Below are 18741 nucleotides of genomic sequence, written 5' to 3' on the forward strand. Positions count from 1 at the left end.
CTCTCTCTCTCTCTCTCTCTCTCTCTCCCCCTCTCTCTCTCTGATCTTCTCTCATGCTCGCTCTCTCACTCTCACAACTGAGAGAGGTCAGTACTCTCTGCAGGGCAGACTGCTGGTCCCTTTGGCTTTACTGATTCCAGGTCACTTCAGGTGCTGAGGAGAGACAAAAAAGAAAATGACAATGGCGGCCAGTACTTGTTTCCTTCCACCGTGATCTACGCATTACATTAGGCAGTTTCCTAAAGTATGGTGGACATATGAATAAATGCCCCACTGGATATATCTTTGAGGCATATATCCAGCATCAGATGAAGATGCAGAATGTGACCCCAACCTGTCCTGAACCATCCCCCTCAGGATACCTCCCCCCACACAGCCATCCCTTTAGATGGCTTGCCCTTGCCTGTCTCCCTGACTTCTTTCCTTCTATCCTGCCTCCCACGGTGCTGAGAACCTCCTACACTCTAGCCACATACCCTCACCACTGAGCTACATCCTCAATCCCTCTTTACTTTATTTTGAGACACTTTCACAATGTGGTCCAAGGAGACTTTGAACTCAGAAATCCTCCTGCATCAGCTTCCTACGTGTCTGGAACTGTATCTTGCACCACCAAGCCTAGCTCATTCTTAAAAACTTAGACAGCACATTGAGCTGATGGGCACCTAAGGCTCTGGGTTTCAGTTTTGCACGTCTGTGATGTTCTGGGCCTGTAGTTAAAGCTCTGTCTGTCTGACATGCCATATTTCTGTCCATCTGACCATGTGGCTGTAGCTCTGTCCACATGCTGTTCTACAATATGTGGAAACATGCCGCATCTGTCTGTCTGTCTGTCTGCCTGTCTGTCTGCTCCACTGCTGACACACAACTCAGATGTTCCAGTGGGGCAGTGATGCTCCTGGCATGGCACCACTAGAAGTTCCTGTGTGGGTCTTGAAGCCAGGGATGATGTGACTGTTCCAAGGTGACCCTGGCAGAGGCGCTGCTAAGCCCAAAGGAGCCAGGAGGTCAGATCTGGTGGACACTAACGGTTGGTTCTCCCTGTGAGCCAGCGCCTGCCCCTTACTTCCCTCAAAGGTTCACACGGCCTCTAGGGCAGCTAGCACAGACTCTCATGCATCATGAAGGAAACAGGCTCAGAGAAGACTAACTCTTCCTGAGATCACAGGAAGCTTAGGTCCTCAGAGTGACCTTCTCGCCTGCACACACGTGGGCAGCTCTCCCTCCCCGGGCACAGTCACCTATGGTTCACCTCCATCCATGCCAGAACTCAGAGGACTAGAGTTCTGATGCACGTCCTACCCATCCAATTCCCTCTTGAAACAGGAGGGTGCGGACCTGCGTGCTATCGTCTTGAGCTGAGAGTCTATGTCACGGACTGTCCAAACCTTTCTGTACCTGTGTCTGGTGGGGCTCTACAATGAATTGTGTCTCCCCGAAAGCCCTGTGTTGTAGTCAAATCCCTCAGTGTGATGGGCCAGGACCTGGCAGAGATGGTTAGGGTCCCAGCATGTGAGGACAGGGTAAGAAAGAAGATACTGTCTACAAGCCAGAAAGAGTGTCCTCACCAGACCCGACCTTGGCAACCCTGAAGGTTGTCCTCTGACCTCTACATACACATGTGCATACACACAATGCCTTGGAATATTAGATTTATTATTTGCTATTTCCTTACGTGTATATAAGGCATGCTGGTGACTGCTACCCTCCCCCCACCCTCCCTTGTCTCCCACCTACCCCCTTTTCGAGCCCCTCTCCTACTAAGTTCCTTTTCAACCTTCCTGAGTTATTGTTTTGAGACCCACTGAGTGTAACCAGGGCTGTCTGTGTGATTGTGGGTTTGGACATCTCCACTAGAGACATCTAGTGGAGCTCACCAGTGGGTACTCAACTGACGGCACTGGCTCCCCATTTCCCAGAGTCTCCCAGTGGCCATTGCTTCAGCAGTGGGAATACAAGGGCCGTGCAACCCTCCTTCCGTGGTTGAGGGTTGGCAGGCCTGGTGTGGGCAAGCATATGCACTGATCTCATAGCTGGACCAGTTGTATTATACAATTTTAAAAGAAGCCTGAGTCTGTTTGGGATGCCATAGCAAAAGCAGCATCCGATGGGCAACTTCAACACAGAATGGTTTGCCATGCTCCCCTCTGGAGGCCGCAAGTCCCCGTTTACACATACGGAAGTTGAGACTTGGAGAAATGGACTTGTAGCCGTACAGCCAGCAAATGGTGAAGCTAGGGTTTGAACCCTGGTGGTCCAGAATCTACTTGCTAAGCTACAAAACTCATGCCTGCGGAAGGCCCCGACCTAGCCTGGAGGGTGCTTGACACGCCATCTCTCCTGCTCACTCACCCATCCAAGACATACCTGGACCCCACCCTCGGACCCAAAAGCCAGGAGACGGTGTCAAGGTGCCTCTGTCCCCTACCTGTTAAGGAGCAGACAAAGTGCCTACTCTTTGAAGAAGGGTCCCTGGAACTGAGTTGCTGCTGCAGCCTTGACCTTTCTGCATTGTCTGGTGATATAAGGGGCTGTTGATGAGGCGCATCGCGATGCCAGGCGGAGGCTGTAGCTGTATGGAAAGAAGAGCGCAGGTCATCATCAGGAACCAGTTTGGGCCTCTGGCATCACTGAAGGGGCAAGGCTATCTTTGCCGCCCATATCTCCCAGGCCCACGCAAGGTGACACTTCCTGCATGTTCGTGCCATGTACTTGGAGGGGGTGACAGGATTCCCTAATGGAAATGTAAGTCTGGGGCCCTTTGTGTTTCACTTTTAAAGAAGTGTTTGAAAGAGAGATGATCCCACCCATTTCTCATCTTCTTTTGGCACGGAGACAGCGTGTGCCCAGCTGGGCTCCCACCTCCTCTAAGAAGGTTGCCTGCCCTCTCTGCCTCCTGTGAGTCCACCCCATGCCTCATCCGCACTCTGTCTCCCATTTCAGTCCCTGGCATCCTGAACTGCTATTGTGGGACACAGGAGCTGCTCTCCTCCTGGGGCACTAAGAGCTCAAGGCCAAGTCTCCTTAGCTGCTGCTGCACCTTTGGTTTAGCATGACAAGAGCCGGAATGGCTGTATGTGCCAGAAACCCTAGCAGCCCAGGAAGCTGAGGCAGGCGAATGGTGAGATTGGAGCTAGCCTGACTTATACTAATGACTGTGTACTTCATTATAGACCAGCTCCCTTCTTCATATGAGCGACTGACTCAGACCCATATTCTCCTGAATTGACAGAAGGGAAAACAGAGGCACAGAGAGCCCGTGGGCCATCAACTGTCTCTCTGGGCACAGAACAAGGGGTGAGCCTGGCTTGGGTGGCAGTAGGCTGCTGAGGTGCAGAGGGCAAAAGTGGGCAGGGCAAGCATTTCTCTGGTTCACCTGCTTCAAGTTAGCCGTACCTAGGGAAGCAGGAGACGGGAACAGGGTCCTCCCCTGATCTGGTAAACAAGAGTGGGAATCATCCGGGCATGTGTTTGTCAAAAGTGTCTGGTAGTATTTGGACTGACACACTGGAGGGGTGTGTGTGTGTGTGTGTGTGTGTGTGTGTATGTGTGTGTGTTTGTATGGTAAGCAATGCTCAGGAAGTTACAAAACATGCCGCTATGCACAAGGCAGCAAACAGCTATACAGCCAGAGTCTACCCACAGTAGTGCCTCTTAGCAACAAGGGATCTTCTCCATGACAATCCATCCCCAGTGCTCGCCTGAAACTACCGAGCCCAGTACACAGCATGGCTATTCCCCACACATACAAGCTGTAGTAAAGTCTGACTTAGAAATCAAATGAGTCAGGACTGGTGGCTCATGCTTGTAACCCCACCAGCACATAGAAGCTGAGGCAGGAGGATCACATAAGTTTGGGGTCAACCTGTGCAACAGGTTCATATCAGCCTAGGCTAGAATAAAGAACACTGAATGTTCTTTTTCTCTTAATATCTCGTCCCATGTTCAGCTTCCCTCTGATAAGCTTTGACAGCTACTCGCTGGCATCTGTTACCACCCTTCCTTGTGAATCTATCCAACATTCAAAATCTGCCCCTAGACACAGAAGTCTTGGGGGGGGGGGCACCTTCCTCTAGGCGGCCCTTCCTCACCAGGAGGCAGCAAACCCAGACATTTCCACAAGGGGGCGCACTCTCTCCCCAGCCCAGGGTTTCCACCCTGGTGTTTCCCAGCAACCTGCAGGAAGGGTCCATTCTGTCTTTACCCCAGGGCAACTTTGGCAGGAAGGGAAGACAATTTCAGCCACACTCACATGGCCTCCCACATCCTTTCTCTCTGGATCCTCCACCCCAGGAGTCAAAAAGAGCAAATGATTCTGTGTTCATTTCAGAGACAAGAAAATGGAAACATGGCTCAAGGACAGGGGCTTATTCTCGTCCTTTTGAATGGAAGATTTCCATTCAAGCATCTGACTTGCCTGAGATGGAAGCTGTGTTGAGGGAGGGGGGCTTTCTCTGTGCTTCACATGCACTGGCTCTGCAAAAGGGGGGTGCACCACCTGCAGCTTGCACAAGGTACCTTCCGGAAGCTGCACTTCAGGAAACCAAGTCCAGAAGCTGCATACACCACGCAGCCTACCCTAATCTGTATGGACAGATGGCATGGCACAGACACCACAGACAGGGCTCCTTACCCACACCTGGCACTTAGGCAAGGCTCGGAAAAGGTGAGCCACTCATGGCAGGCAGGACACAACCATTCTGTCAGGCAGCCATTTCTACTTCCTGTGTGTGTGCTCTGCCATGCTGTTCAGTCTGTCGGGACTCTCTTCCACTCAAGACTCCCCTTCCTTCCTCTAGGTCTTTGCTCAGATGTTGCCCTGTTAAAGACTGTACCCAACCCCTCCTGGAAGATCTATAGGTAATTAATAGCTGCTGGAGGACACGGAGACATTCTACTCAGTGGTGTAGCCACTGTTGAGGTGCCGGTGATCCTGTAAATAATCCTCACCCATACTCCTATTAGCAACTCTAATGACTCCCAATGAATGGGTCATGGGGGGGGAGGAGAGGGAGGAGGAGGAGGAGAAGGAGGAGAAGGAGGAGGAGGAGGAGGAGGAGGAGGAGGAGGAGGAGGAGGAGGAGGAGGAGGAGGAGGAGGAGGAGGAGGAGGAGGAGGAGGAGGAGGAGGAGGAGGAGGAGGAGAAAAGACGACAGCTAGTTGGGAAAAGAAAGGGGACCAGTGGGAGTCAGAAAGGGAGAGGAGAGGATAATAGGAATGAATATGACTAAATTACACTACATACATGTATCAAAACATCATAATGAAACCTATTATTACACAATTGTGCATAACTAATATGTGCAAATAACTCCCCCCCTCCTCAGCATCCAGGCTTCTGCCTTATGGCCTATAGAGGAACAGCTCTGTATCCAAGGGAGCTGGGTTCCAGGGCTCAGGCCTCAGGCTGCCATAGCTCAGGCTATGTTCCCTTTTCAGCTCCCAGGAATCTGTGTGAAAGGAACCCAGATACGATGGTATGTACAGGAGAAATGGGAGGAAGTTCAGAAGAGGGGAGTGGGGAGGGGAGATGGGGATGAAGGGAGGTGATACAGGGGCACAGAGGAGCAGCCAAGCCTCAGGCTGTCAGCAACACATGGTCCCTGAGAGAGTTAGTCTGCTTGTTTGTCCTGGTGACAGAGCCCCAGTGGTTACCACCAAGCCTTGGGGAGCAAGGGAAAAGGTTAGGTCACAACACCTGAGCTTTCTCAGGGACAGGGGACAGGGAACCTGAGACCAAGGTGAAATAAAGCCATAACAAAAACTACAAAACAAAACAGAAGCAGAAACCTCAAAAGGGAGCTAGGGTGTGGCCCGGTTGGCAGCTGAATGGAAGCTATGGGTTCAAATCCACCAGAACCCAATGTTCTGGTGCTGAGGAAGCAATCAGAAGGTCACACTCGTTCTAAGCTACAGCAGGAGTTCGAGGCCACCTTGGGCTACATGAAACCCTATCCCAAAATAAATAAGAAGAAGATAGGCAACTCTATCAAGAAGTCATTTTTAAAAATAACTTAAAATGGGCAAAAGATATCAAGTCACTAGACACATTTCAAATATAAACACTGCTAAGTGGCATAGCAAAAGAATGGCACGTACCATCACCTTCAAAAGCCAGAATGAGGTGGCCTTTGCAACTGAGGAGACATGGCAAACCCAAGAACAATCCCCAGCAAACCACAGAGGTCCCTCCCACAACTCCTGAAGTCTGCCCATTGCACCCCTCTTGAAGCCACATTCCCAGACCTGATATATACACAGATCGTTGTCCAGCACAGCAAGGGGACTGGAAGCATAGCACAGGGTGTCAAAGCCTGGCTCCCTGGGCTCGTGCATGGTAGACATAGGCAGAAGGCAAACAAGCACCCAGGACTCCTCAGCCCATAATGGTTAAGTGATCACTATGTTCGGAAATGAAGGCAGCAGGGAGTCCGAGACCATGCAGAGGGAAGGCAAGGGCCACAAAGTCAGAGGAAGGCTGTGTGTGAGCTGCCAAATATAGATCTCAAAAGCACTTGGTTCTTGGTGCTTGGGCAGAGGCATGTTTAAAACACCAGAGAGGGGGAGGGGACAGGAGGGGAGGATCTTGTAGGCCCTGGGTGAAATGAGAGCTTGCTTGTCCCTGATGGGACAAATGTGGGTTTCCAGGGCCAGAATTGAGAAGACCAGCCGCAGGCACTTGATGCCACCCAGGAAGAAGTGATAGGGCAGGGGGCTGGCCTTCGTGGACTCCTGGAGGCTGAGGGTGAGAAGCCCCAGATTTACACACTCTGGGGTCATGGCAGGAGAAGGGCAGGTAACGTCAGGGTTGGCCATGGGGGTGTGGAGAGAACATGCAGTCTAGCTTAACTCCAGAAGAGGATTAGTTTGTCCTGCTGCTGTGGGGAGGGGACTCCAGGGAGAGCCAGGCCAGTTGGGAGCAGATTCAACTTGCAATAGTGACTAGGCACTCAGGGGACCTGTCAGGTGTATGGCTGACCCAAGACCCAGATATGAGCATAAACCTGGGACTTGTCAGCACCCACAGACAAAGGCAGAGGGAAGGGGCCCAGGGGTCAAAGGTGCAACGGGATGTGGGAAGTGTGGAAGAGCTGCATCAAGGTGTCAAGAATCTTGGGGAGAGGTAACAGTGACCACCGTTAGGGTGGTACACCACCAAGGCCTCTCAGAGGCCAGTGTTGACCTTGGGAGCTGTGGTTCCCACAGCTGACAGAGACAAATGCTCAACAGTGACTTCAAGAGAAGTCTGAGAAGAAAGCACATGTAGGCAGAGACTAGGTCATGGGATCGGGGTGAGGACGTTGGAGGGAGCAGGTGACTTAAAGGGACAGGAGCTCTCCAAGGCATGAGGGTGGCTGCTGGGTCTCTCTGCCTGGCCTTCACCTGGCTCCCTCCACCCCCTCTTATGCACAGACGACACTGGGCCTCCCACTGATGTCTCACTCATCTCTATAAATTTGTGGCATAGTTCAATGGCAATCAGTACTGGAGGTTCTGTATTGTGCCCAGAGGTGGAGGGGAAGGCCGAGGGCGTGGAAGCTGGTGTCAAGGGAAGACAAGCCTGAAAGCTCTGCTGAAATCCTCTTGTGTACTGAGTGAAGGAGCCACCAGACAACCTCCAGCCATGCTGGTCACCTGGCATTTCCCATTGTGGGCACCTGGGTGATGCAGGAGGCCCCTCCCATTCAGAGCCTAGCTCTGCCTCGGACTTGCCTTGGGGCCTCCACAAGATTCCTCAACCTCTCTGAGCCACAGGAGAGTCACCTGCAAAGTTAGTATCTCAAGAAGAGGTGGTGGCACGACAGCATTTGTGACCTAAACACTGGGGGTCAGGGAGTTATTTAGGGTCCTCAGCAGTAGTTCTTTGAATCCTCACCCCTGCAAGGCGGGGTGCCATGATCCTGTCTTCCCGGGGGTGGGGTGGGGGTGGGGAGAAGTTCAAAGGAGTGGAGGCACGAGCCAGCAAAGTTTGCAGGGAAGCAGTCACGGTATGAATCCAGAACCATTTGTTCCCAAGCCTGTTTGCCCCCCTGACATAGGCCCAGCAGCAGTAGCGATTCTTCTGTGTGGGGTTCCTCTGCCCTGGATCTGCTGACAGACCTCAAGGAGCATGCTAGGTCTGCTTTGAGTTGTTCCTTTCCAAGCTCAGAGGAAGCTGGGAACAGAGGCTAACTCTGATGCCCTGATAATGCTCACTTGGCTTTCCTCCCCCTCCCATGGCTCAGCACTGGACATTTGAGAGCAGCCTCTAAGAGGTGGTGAGCTCCATACTTCTCCTCTAAATGAGGTCCACGGACGGGCAGCACAGTTAACCGTGTAGGTGGGGCTTACAGATGCTCAGAACCAACAGAAATCTTAGAAGAAACCTGACGGGGTGGGGTTGGGGTTGATATGCTGAAGCTGCGGGGACCTGCCGCTGAGGATAGGTGGGTAGAGACTGATGTACAAATACTTTCTGATCTGGGTTGGGGCTGGTGTCCAGCAGCTGTAAACAAGCCCCTCTAATGCAGGAGTGGGGGAAGAAATGGCAGGTGGTCCCAAAGGGCCAGAAAAACACTGGCCCTCCTGGGTGGCCAGATGGCTCAGCAGGTTAAAATGCTTGAATAGCTTGAGTGTGATTCCTGAGATTGACATAAAAACTCGAGATGTAGTGGTGCATACCTGCAATCCCAGCACTCCTACAGGGGGATGGAAACAGAAGACTCACGTGGACACTGGACACTAACAAGTCAACTAGACAGTGTTGTAGAAATAAGAGCAATCTTGTCTCAAAATGAAGTGGAATGCACCATGAGTACATCTACATACATACACACACACACACACACACACACACACACACACACACACACACTTTTCAAATTTAAAAAAAAAAGAAAAAGAAAAAAATCTTGGGCCTGGCTGGTTCTGATTCCTTCAGGTTGAGAGACCCGAGGTCTCTGCGGTCCTACAATACTGGGGCAAGCTGCAGTTGGCAAGCACAGCCTAGGCTCCTGCTTTTGGGGTCTCTTTTAGTTAGGTCTCCTCTTTAATCCTGTAAGATGGCCGTGCCCTTTTTATGGAGGGTTTCTGTTCCTTTCCAACAGGACCACAAGGCCCTGGCCTCTTTCTCACCTAAAAGGTCTTTATCTATTGAGCTCTGTCCTGTTGGGGCTTCTAGGTCAAACCTGTTTGGTCTGAGCTTGAAATGTCTAGTGTGTAGCAAGCTCCTAACACTTGACCCAGTTAACAGGAAGGCTGGCAGGCCAGCCAGGCCCGAGGACCTCAGCCAAGGAAGCTGCCAGTGGGGAAACCCCCGTGCAGACACCTCCCTTCCAGCCAGCAGAGGAAGAGGCCAGCCTAGCTCATGGTCAGACAAGGAAGCCGAGCCAGAGGTTGCAAGAGACTTGCTCAAAGCAGTACAGTGTGGTAAGGAAGCTGCCACTGGCTTCTGTCTCACGAGGGCAAGAGCTGGTGGAGTGTAGGTAGCCCTAGGAACACAGAAGGAAGCTTGGGAGTCAGGAAAGACTCTCCTTTCCCTTCCATCTGAGCCAAGACATATCAATTGCAAAGAAGCCAAAGGAGAGCTTGTATCTGTCCATTTCCTACCTATGGGGCCATCACTGCCGTGGGCACAAAGGGGCGCCCAGACGTGCATCCTGAAACACTAAGGAACAAATCCACATCCGAGCTCTCCAACATGCAGGTCCCTACTCCCAAGAATCAAATTCTCCAAGCACTTACATCCCTGAAGATGCCAGAGTCCTGCCCACATGGGTCAAGGTGTCTTTTTTACAACTCTGTGACTACATCTGAAGGTTCAGACCTCTCCCACAGAGCTCACCCCAACTCTACCTAGTGCTGCCTCTTCCATTTCAGGGACATCATCTCTGCAGGAACCCTGCTACCCCTCCTGAGCCAGCACAGGACTGATCCCCACCCCTCTCCCCCGACTTTCTCCTCTCTACATCTCTCTCGAATGCTACTTCCAGGTTCTTTGTTTCCTCCAGTGAAAACACACCATTTGCAATGAAGCTGAGAAGAGAAATAAATAATGTGCCAGGAATGCTGACTGCCAGAAAATTAAGACAACCAGTGTGGAAAAATCTAAAGAGGGATGGTCTTCCCTGGACGGTACATGGAATTGTTCTGGTCAGTGACAACGTCCTTTGGAGATGCTGAAAACATCATTAGGACCTGTCTTTTAAAGGTGAGCTTAGCCTTAGATGTCAAAAGCTGAGGTGGGTACGAAGGTAAAGCAGGGCTCAACCTTCATGGGGTTTGCCATTGGTGGGCTTCATGCGATGTCAGTGTTGGCTACAGGACTCCCGAACTTGGCTTCAGATGCCAATGGTGTAGATGGTTCATCCTAAGAACAAGCCCAGAGGTGAGCAGCTCACGAAGGCCTTATTGCCCCCACCTCCATGGAGAAGCCTGGGTTCCTGGCTGGCAGAGTCCCAGACACACAGCTGGCACTGTCACTGGAAAGGCATGCTTACCATGTGAACACATGGCATTAGTCAATGAGAATGGAGCTGCCAAAAGAGCAGGGACATCGTGGGATGGGGGCCAGGTCCCGCCTTCGCTTGTGTGCCTTCCCCCAAAGTCCTCACCCTGTCTGGCGCCAACCTCAACAGTTTAACCTGCTCTACAAACTGGAGGAGACAGTGTGGCCTCAGGTCACCTGTCTCACCCTGGGCTGCTTCTCCAGCTCACTGGGTGGAGGCCTTCTAGCAAGGCTCCTCCTGGCTGGGGACAGACAACCTGGCACAGTTACATGCTGCTTCTGACCTGGGGAATACACAGGCTTGCAGCCACGTGTAGGCAGGTATAGAATGGCATTCTCTCCATTTCCTCCCTTACCTGCCCTTGCTAACGGCATGCTGGGGGCCTTGTTCCCTGAGATTTATTCACCAAGAACTGTGAGATGGGTAGGCCAGCATTTCAGACAGGGTAAGCACCTTGTCCAAACACAGACACCTGGTTTGAAGAACCAGGATTGAACTCAAGCAGTATAGACTTGAAAGGATAGGAGGCAGCTCATTACTGACCCAACTTCTTCACACACACACACACACACCCCGCCCCATTTATCTAACTGGTTGGCACTATGTGATGTAGCCTTGAGCCAGGCTCGAACACTGCACACCCGGGGAGGCAGAGGGGGGTATGTTCTTGGATTTGCTCAGGGGCCTATGCTAAGCCTCAAGAAGACCAATGTATAGTTTAGTTTTGTGTGCTCATGTGCATGTCAAAGACAAGAGGACAGCCTCAGGTGTTGTTCCTCTGGTGTGCTTCACCTTGTTTTTAAAGACAGGGTCTCTCCTTGGCCTGGAAGTCACCAAGGAGTCTTGGCTATCTGGCCAGGGAGTACTAGGAATCCGCCCATCCCTGCCTCCTCAGGACTAGGACACAACGACTAGGACACAACGGAACCATACTAGCTTTTGGGAACAATGTTTTCATTAATGACTCCTGGGAAGCAAACACTGGCTCAGTGGTGGTCAAGATTTACAGAGGCAGCAAGCTGTAACCATTGGGTACAGTATGCTGGGGTGTCACTCAGTTAAGAGCTGGTGTCATAGCAAAGGGTCAGAGTGTTTCTGAGGCCTCCCCACCTTGCCAGCTCCTGTGCTTCAACACTTTAGGCGACAGTGAACATTTGACACACTCAGTGTCTTGAGGAGACCTGTTTTCTTCAGCTGCAGCCATCACCCTTTGATTCTGCCAGTTGCTTTATTACAGCAACTCTGACTCATGGGGGTGATGGAGAAATCACTAAGATGCGTGACATTAGGCTGTGGAACAAGGCTTTGGAGACATGTTCAAACATGGCTCAGCCAAGTGGGTACAGCACTGTGCAAATCAGCCAACGCAGAAATCAAGGGGCTTCCTTATTCTGGGTAAAAAAAAAAAAAAAAAAAAAAAAAATATATATATATATATATATATATATATATATATATATATATATGCCACAAGAGCAGTGTCTGCAATGTATTCTGGGTGGCAGTACTGGAAAGGGAGCCCACAGATGCCAAGTGTTGAGACTAAAGGAGGAGATGATCCTATTTCCAGCTCCCAAACTTGGATGAATATAATCGAAAACCTATGTGGCTAGTTCAACTTCCTATGTTCGGGTGGCTTGGCTGAGGTCACAACTTTCCTGTAAGGCTTCAGGTGGACTGTGGAGGCAGCAGCCAAATGTACCTGTCTCTGAATTCATGAATGGCGCTACGCTGTTCTGCCAGCACATGCAGCCTCTGCAGATTGTTGATCAGCTGTCATGTTTTCCAAGTATGCTCATGTGTAAGTACACATGAGTGCACATGAAAGCCAGAAAGACAAACTTGAGGGTCATTCTTAGAAATGCTGTCCGTGACCTTTGAAATAGGTATTTATTCTCAATGGCTTGGAGCTTGCCAGTTAGGTTAGACTGAAAGGCCACCAAGCCCTAGCGTGTGATATGTACCTGCTGCTGCCTCCCTGTAGGCTCTGGGGCTTGAACTCAGGCACTTGCGCTTACAAAGCAAGTTCTTTATGCTACCCACTGTGCTATCTCCCCCAGAGCACACCATGAGGGTTGTAGTCTGAGGCACCAACCTTTAGCAGGGTTTGTCATCACCTGGCTCTATAGAGTAGCCCTTCTCTCTCACTAGATTCCAACTGATCATTTCAACAGCTCCAAGAGTCACTTTTTAACCAGAAATTACTGGAGTTAGTTTCCTTAGGGGGTCTTTGAAGTGGAGTAGCTCTCTTTTCTTTCTGCTATCTCACCAGCTGTGTTTCTGTAGAGCTGTCAGGGCTGTGGCAGGTGCTGGGGACACATGGGATGGGCAGGTGCTACACCAAGCTGACCCAAGTAATGATTCAAGCTCCTATTTCCTCCTCAGGAAACTGCAAAAGGACAGACAAGCCAGAGAACCCTCAGTTCTGACTTTAGAACAGCCCTGGACTTCGACACTGTCCCTGACTTGCTAGTCACTAGAGGGTTATAAAGAGAAAAAGATGCATGAAAGAGCCGGACAACTGAACTCTATACCAAGGAGACAGTTTAAGCAGGAGGAAGCAAAGTACCCGAAGAGTAATATATCTTTTAAGATAGAAAGGAATCCATAGTCTGGTTACAAGTCATTTGGGAAGCTGATTTCAAAGTTTGGTTATGGTTTTGCATATCTAGAACCTTCCATAAGCTTCCTAGGGCTCTGGGTCAGACACAGAATGGTACCATTCAATACTCCAGCAAAACACTCCCCTCACCTAAGCAGGTCACTTACAGCTCAGAATGTCACCCCAGTGAGACAGTGGCACCCAGTGCCACTAATGGGCTTTAGAAAATGCACCTGCTTAAGGACAGCAACAGAAGTCATTTTGCACAGCAGTTACTTTAATCCCCACGCCTGGGCTCGACCTGAACACCACTGGAGACAAGCAGCAGCAGGGGTTTCTTCAGCAGCCCCTTCCCTCCAAAAGTCCTTCAGTGACCATCACCACGAGACCGCTCAAAGCATTTCAAATCCACTTCACATGGAGACAGCTCCTGAATGTCACCTGGCAGGTACTCAGTGATACCACCCAAGATTACCTTACTTTGATACTTGACACCAAGTGGGTGTTGACAGTCACTACCAGGCCTTCCCAGGAGCCTGTGTCACCTTTATTAACACTCGTGGCCACCACGGGTGGAGGCTTTGTTCAGTAGTACTGTCTCCTTACTGACAGAACCAAGGGAATCTTAGTAGTTCAGCTGGAACCAGCTCCAACTCCTCTCCACTGAAACAAAACCGAGCTCTAGACAGTGATGTGTGTGTCAAGCTTAGAGTTATAGAAATGATTTTAATACAACTATGGCTCAGCACAGCAGCTTCATCAGACTGTTGGGGTGTGGGGTCCCCTTACACTAGTGTGGAACAGGATTCAAGTACTGTCACCTCTCCCTCTGGGTTACCTGTACTGAGAATTCTACTTCCCCCAGGTCCCAGGAGAACAGAGAGTGAGGTCCCATTATACACTTGTAAAAGATGACATACAAGGAAAATACTGGTTACTTTTGCTCAACAGAATTAGTGCATTCCAGACGTCATCTCTAAGCCCAGCGGCACAGGAATGCTGTCCGGCTCCAGGGTAAGATATAGAATATAGCCAGATACCTGGTAGCCCACACGATTTTCTCTGGCTGGCAGGAGCTAGGGGCCAGACTGAACACATCCCGTCAGTAAATGGACCTGGCTTCCTAGCTGCGCTGGCAGTGGCTGGCCCTGATTATAAGTGAGAAGAGGATGCTATGACCACAAAACTAAATCCAAAAGGCTTACATGACTTCACCCCAGCAAGGCATACTGAAATCTCTCAGCAGAAACAGCTCTTTAAACAATGCAGGGATTACACCCGACAGTGCAGGGATTACACCCGACAATGCAGGGATTACACCCAACAGTGCAGGNGGATTACACCCGACAATGCAGGGATTACACCCAACAGTGCAGGGATTACACCCGACAATGCAGGACAGTGCAGGGATTACACCCGACAATGCAGGACAGTGCAGGGATTACACCCGACAATGCAGGACAGTGCAGGGATTACACCCGACAGTGCAGGGATTACACCCGACAGTGCGGGGGATTACACCCGACAATGCAGGACAGTGCAGGGATTACACCCGACAGTGCGGGGATTACACCCGACAATGCAGGTCAGTGCAGGGATTACACCCGACAGTGCGGGGGGATTACACCCGACAGTGCGGGGGGATTATACCCGACAGTGCAGGGATTACACCCGACAGTGCAGGGATTACACCCGAAGGCTGACATACATGCTTGCTGCTTACTCGTGCTGCAAATTCTACCTCTCCATGACGCGAATCGGTTTAAAATTTACAGTTAGATTGATGCTGACTCAATACATTATTAAAGTAGAACTCCAGTAGATACAGTCAATGTCTGAATACTGACAGGAGATTCCTGCTCGGAACATAAACGTACACCTCACAGTTCCAGACTCTGTGGCTCCCTACATAAATGACATTACGGTCTTGCTCCGTCCGTCCAACAACTCAGAGAGCACTTATCACAAGATCCCCGGAGAAGCAGCAGCTTTAGCAAGCTTTCGGCTCAGGTCTGTTGGCTGAACACCACTAATGTCTTCTTTACGATGTTTATGTTCCTCGTGACATCTGACTGGATTTCTTATCACTTTCCCAGCCAGATTGCTTAAAGGGAGACTGACTGTCCAGCACTCCTGGGTCTCAGGCTGTGCTGATGAGAGGTTGGCTGAGGGACAGCTCCTCAAGGGAATTGCAGAAGCCCCAGGCTAGGCCAGAAGGGATGTGGTTCTCTCATAATGGCCGGCCCACACTTTCTAGCAGAAATGTCACTGAGCAAGCGATAGTCTCAGGCGTCAGGGAAGAAGGCTAGAGGCTACCATATCTGGAAAGCCAACAGTCAAGACTGTTCTCCTTGGCCACCAGGCAAGTCCTAAGGGCACCTAAAAGGTGGCCTGCATAGTCACATAACCCTCCCTCTTCATCTACCTGAGTTCTAATCCATTTTTAAAGTAAACTGCCTGCCCTCTATAAAGTTTCTTATAGATGTCAGTCAAGTCAAAGTGGAACTCAATATCCAAATGCCACAAGTCTAAAATGAGCTTCGATATCAGTAAGCATTTTGAACCAAGTATGAACACCTGCATTTCTGGGACAGCAACACTTAAAGGTTGGTTATATCCTTCCTGTCACTTGGTTTTGGGACAATACTCCAAATACTAAGAATTTAATTGACATTTAATTAAGAGGAACGACCACTAGGAAAACACAAGCTCACAGCAGTTTTTTGCTTGTTTTTTCTGAGACAGGGTCTTACCATGTACTCTTTCTAGTCTCACACACAGAGGTCTGTCTTCCCCCCACCCCCACCCCGCCTCCTGAGTGCTGGGATTACTGATGCACAGCATGTTCTTTCCTGGGGCAATCTGGATTCATCCCTGGAAATGACATGAGGTGCCTTCAAACAGTGAAAGGGACAGAAGGCTCCAATAACTCTGCTTTCTAATGTTTAGAAAATATTTCATTCTGCATAAAGGGTAAGAGCTCTGGAACGGAGCAGCTCCTCCAGACAGACATGGACGGCATGGCTTCTGGAGAACTAGTCTAATTTGGCAAATGTGTGTGTCTGAGGCTCCAGCGCCTGTCAGAGCAAGGGATGCCACGGAGAACGGGAGCAGCACACCCTGTTCTGCACCAGTGTGGGTACCAGAGTGGGTACCAGTGTGGGTGGGGCAGCGTGCAGACCCAGCAGCGGTCCACTTTTTGCTCTCTGCATACTGGAAACTAAGATCAAGAAAACAGTGCTCACCCAAGGCTAACCCAGCAAACACCAGGAAAGCGCAAGGGTACCGTGGATGAACGCTAAGCAGGCAGGGTGGAAGGGAAACTGCTTCTCTTTCTCGGAGGATCTGGTGGGGCACTGCTATGCATCTGCATGCATCTAGGTACAATGTCACAAGAACTACTGCTGAAGACACTCCCAATTTCCATTACCCTCCCCTCCTTCTCACCGGGGTCTCCTGGAACCTAGTGGGTAGACAATCTGGACACAGTGTCAGGCCTGCAGTCCCCTCCCTAGAGGAAGGTCAGACTCTCAGATGGGAGATGAGTGTCAGACTACAGGAAATGCCTCCTATCCACACTTTAAAACAACAGTCCAAGCCGGGCATGGTGGCGTATGCCTTTAATCCCAGCACTCAGGAGGCAGAGGCAGGCAGATTTCTGAGTTCGAGGCCAGCCTGGTCTAACAGAGTGAGTTCCAGGACAGCCAAGGTTACACAGAGAAACCCTGTCTCGAAAAACCAAAAAAAAAAAAAAAAAAAAAGAATAAAACAACAGTCCTTGGAAGAAAGTTTCTTTGATTCCTGCTTGGGAGAACAATGAAAGTCAATCTGCAAACTAAACTGCAGACAGCACAGAAACAGTTGAGATCTAAGGTTAACACCCACCCCCCACCCCCCAGTCCTCTGCATTCTTTCACACTCCACAAGGTACTTGATCCAGCTAAGTGTCTACCATCAAAGAGGAATCAATGACAATTATCAAAACTTGGTTGATGCCACACAGACACAGGTGGAGAGAGGTCCCAGGTCAATGGCTGACTACATGTCTACACACCAAACAAGATCCAAGTGGCCTGTGTCCCCTTATGGACAAAATGCAGTCCTTTCACAAGTGTTTACAAAGTGTTTATTAGTTACAATGATATAGATTGTATCATCCAAGTCTCCCCTAGTTATCAGGTATTTTAAATAACATGAAAAAAGAGCCTTCTTAGACATCTGACAGAGGATGTGTCCATGCTAACAGGGCAAAGTAGCAAGCATCACTCATGTGTGTCTGTAATAAAAACTCTGTCAAGGCTACATTGGTTAAAATCAATCAACAATCCCTTTTGTATGTCAAATTATAAATTTTAATGTTTTCATTAGAATAATCTTTAAAGCACTTTGCGACAAGAAGCAATAAAATAACTAACAGCAAACTTCAGTACAGCAGACACTGTCCGGATTAACAATGCAAACACAAATGGAAGCTCTAAATCACAGAATACAATTGAAGCACCCAAAACAATTTAAATAATTTTAAATATTTTATTTTTAAACAGCTACAAATGCTTTATACAGTATTCCAACATAAAGTCTCCTTAACAGAAAAATGTAACAAAATGGGAATGATAGTGAAAGATTAAAGTGGCACAAATTCATCAAACAAGTATTAAACTACAAATTTTAAGAGGTAGATTACTTTTAAGGTTGAGTACAAAACACAGTATGAATAAAATGTAGCCGTTTTCCGCCACCTCAGTCATTACTCTGGGGGAAGCACCAGCACTCATGGAGAAGTGGTGCTGACCTGCTACAAAAGGAAGAGGCCAATCTGTTGCTTTGAATCTACTGAGACATGAGTAAGGCCTGGTGTGCAGATACAAACAGCTATGCAGGCCTGGATGCTTTCCGTGCACCGATACACTGCCACATAGCATCTCATAATAGAACAGCTATAAATTAGTGCCAGACAGTGAGAGGATAACATCCAGTTGGACACACAAACATGACACTAACAGAGGCATGAGAAGGAGTCCTATCCAATCTGGGATCCTCTGCATTACGCTGGCAATCTGCTTATGATTTTTTTTTTTTAAAGGGGAGAGGGATAGGGATCAACTAAATGCCTCTCTATATAATTCACATGAAAGAAGGCATCGAGGGCTGCCGTAAGCAAGCTTTCTGAGGTGGGTACACCCGATCTGTCATCCCTGAAACTAGGACCACTCATAAAACAAGGGCACTTGCTTTGCAAGGTTCAGTTCAATTGCTCTCTTGGCTGCTCTCTGCCAGACTCAGGGGCCACTCTCAGAGCTGAGCTGCCAGTCCGGTGATGAGGAAGAGCCAGTCCATCTAGCCCATCTTATGGCACCCTTCTCTTTGGATTTCAATTCCCCGAGAGCCCAGCATACACGTGAGCTCCACCAAAGAGATGGATGGATGCCTGACACTAACCAGGGCAAGAAGCCTGTTGGTAAGCAGCTGTATGTTACAGCTTTTGAGTCAGCTTCAACTGGTCTTGCAAGCTGGGTAGATTTCGTATCCTTTGCCGTAGTGCTTATCCTAAGTTGAGCATGCAATATCTTTTAGTCAGTTAAGGTTTGTTTTGTGGGGGGGACTTTTCTACAGGAAGTTCCTAGAAAATAAGAAAACTGAAGATAAATGACA

General features: G+C 49.6%; 1 protein-coding gene across 3 annotated transcripts in view; it reads right to left on the reverse strand.

The window, feature by feature from the left end:
- Positions 1–17: 17 nt before the first annotated feature.
- Positions 18–18741, reverse strand: part of Prdm2 (PR/SET domain 2) — a 101185-nt gene continuing 82461 nt past the window's right edge. For 2 of the 3 annotated variants that reach the window (XM_029539588.1, XM_021199780.2), the window contains exons 9-10: positions 2429–2572; positions 18–153 (exon numbers count right to left, since the gene is read on the reverse strand). In XM_029539588.1, the coding sequence (XP_029395448.1) occupies positions 2452–2572 (121 nt within the window). In that variant the 3' untranslated portion in view covers positions 18–153; positions 2429–2451. Of the gene's footprint in view, positions 154–2428; positions 2573–17201; positions 18710–18741 lie in introns of those variants that run through there. The other variant, XM_029539589.1, reaches the window with a different exon arrangement.

The sequence above is a fragment of the Mus pahari genome, chromosome 6, assembly GCF_900095145.1.
Source record: "Mus pahari chromosome 6, PAHARI_EIJ_v1.1, whole genome shotgun sequence".
Classification (NCBI taxonomy): domain Eukaryota; kingdom Metazoa; phylum Chordata; class Mammalia; order Rodentia; family Muridae; genus Mus; species Mus pahari.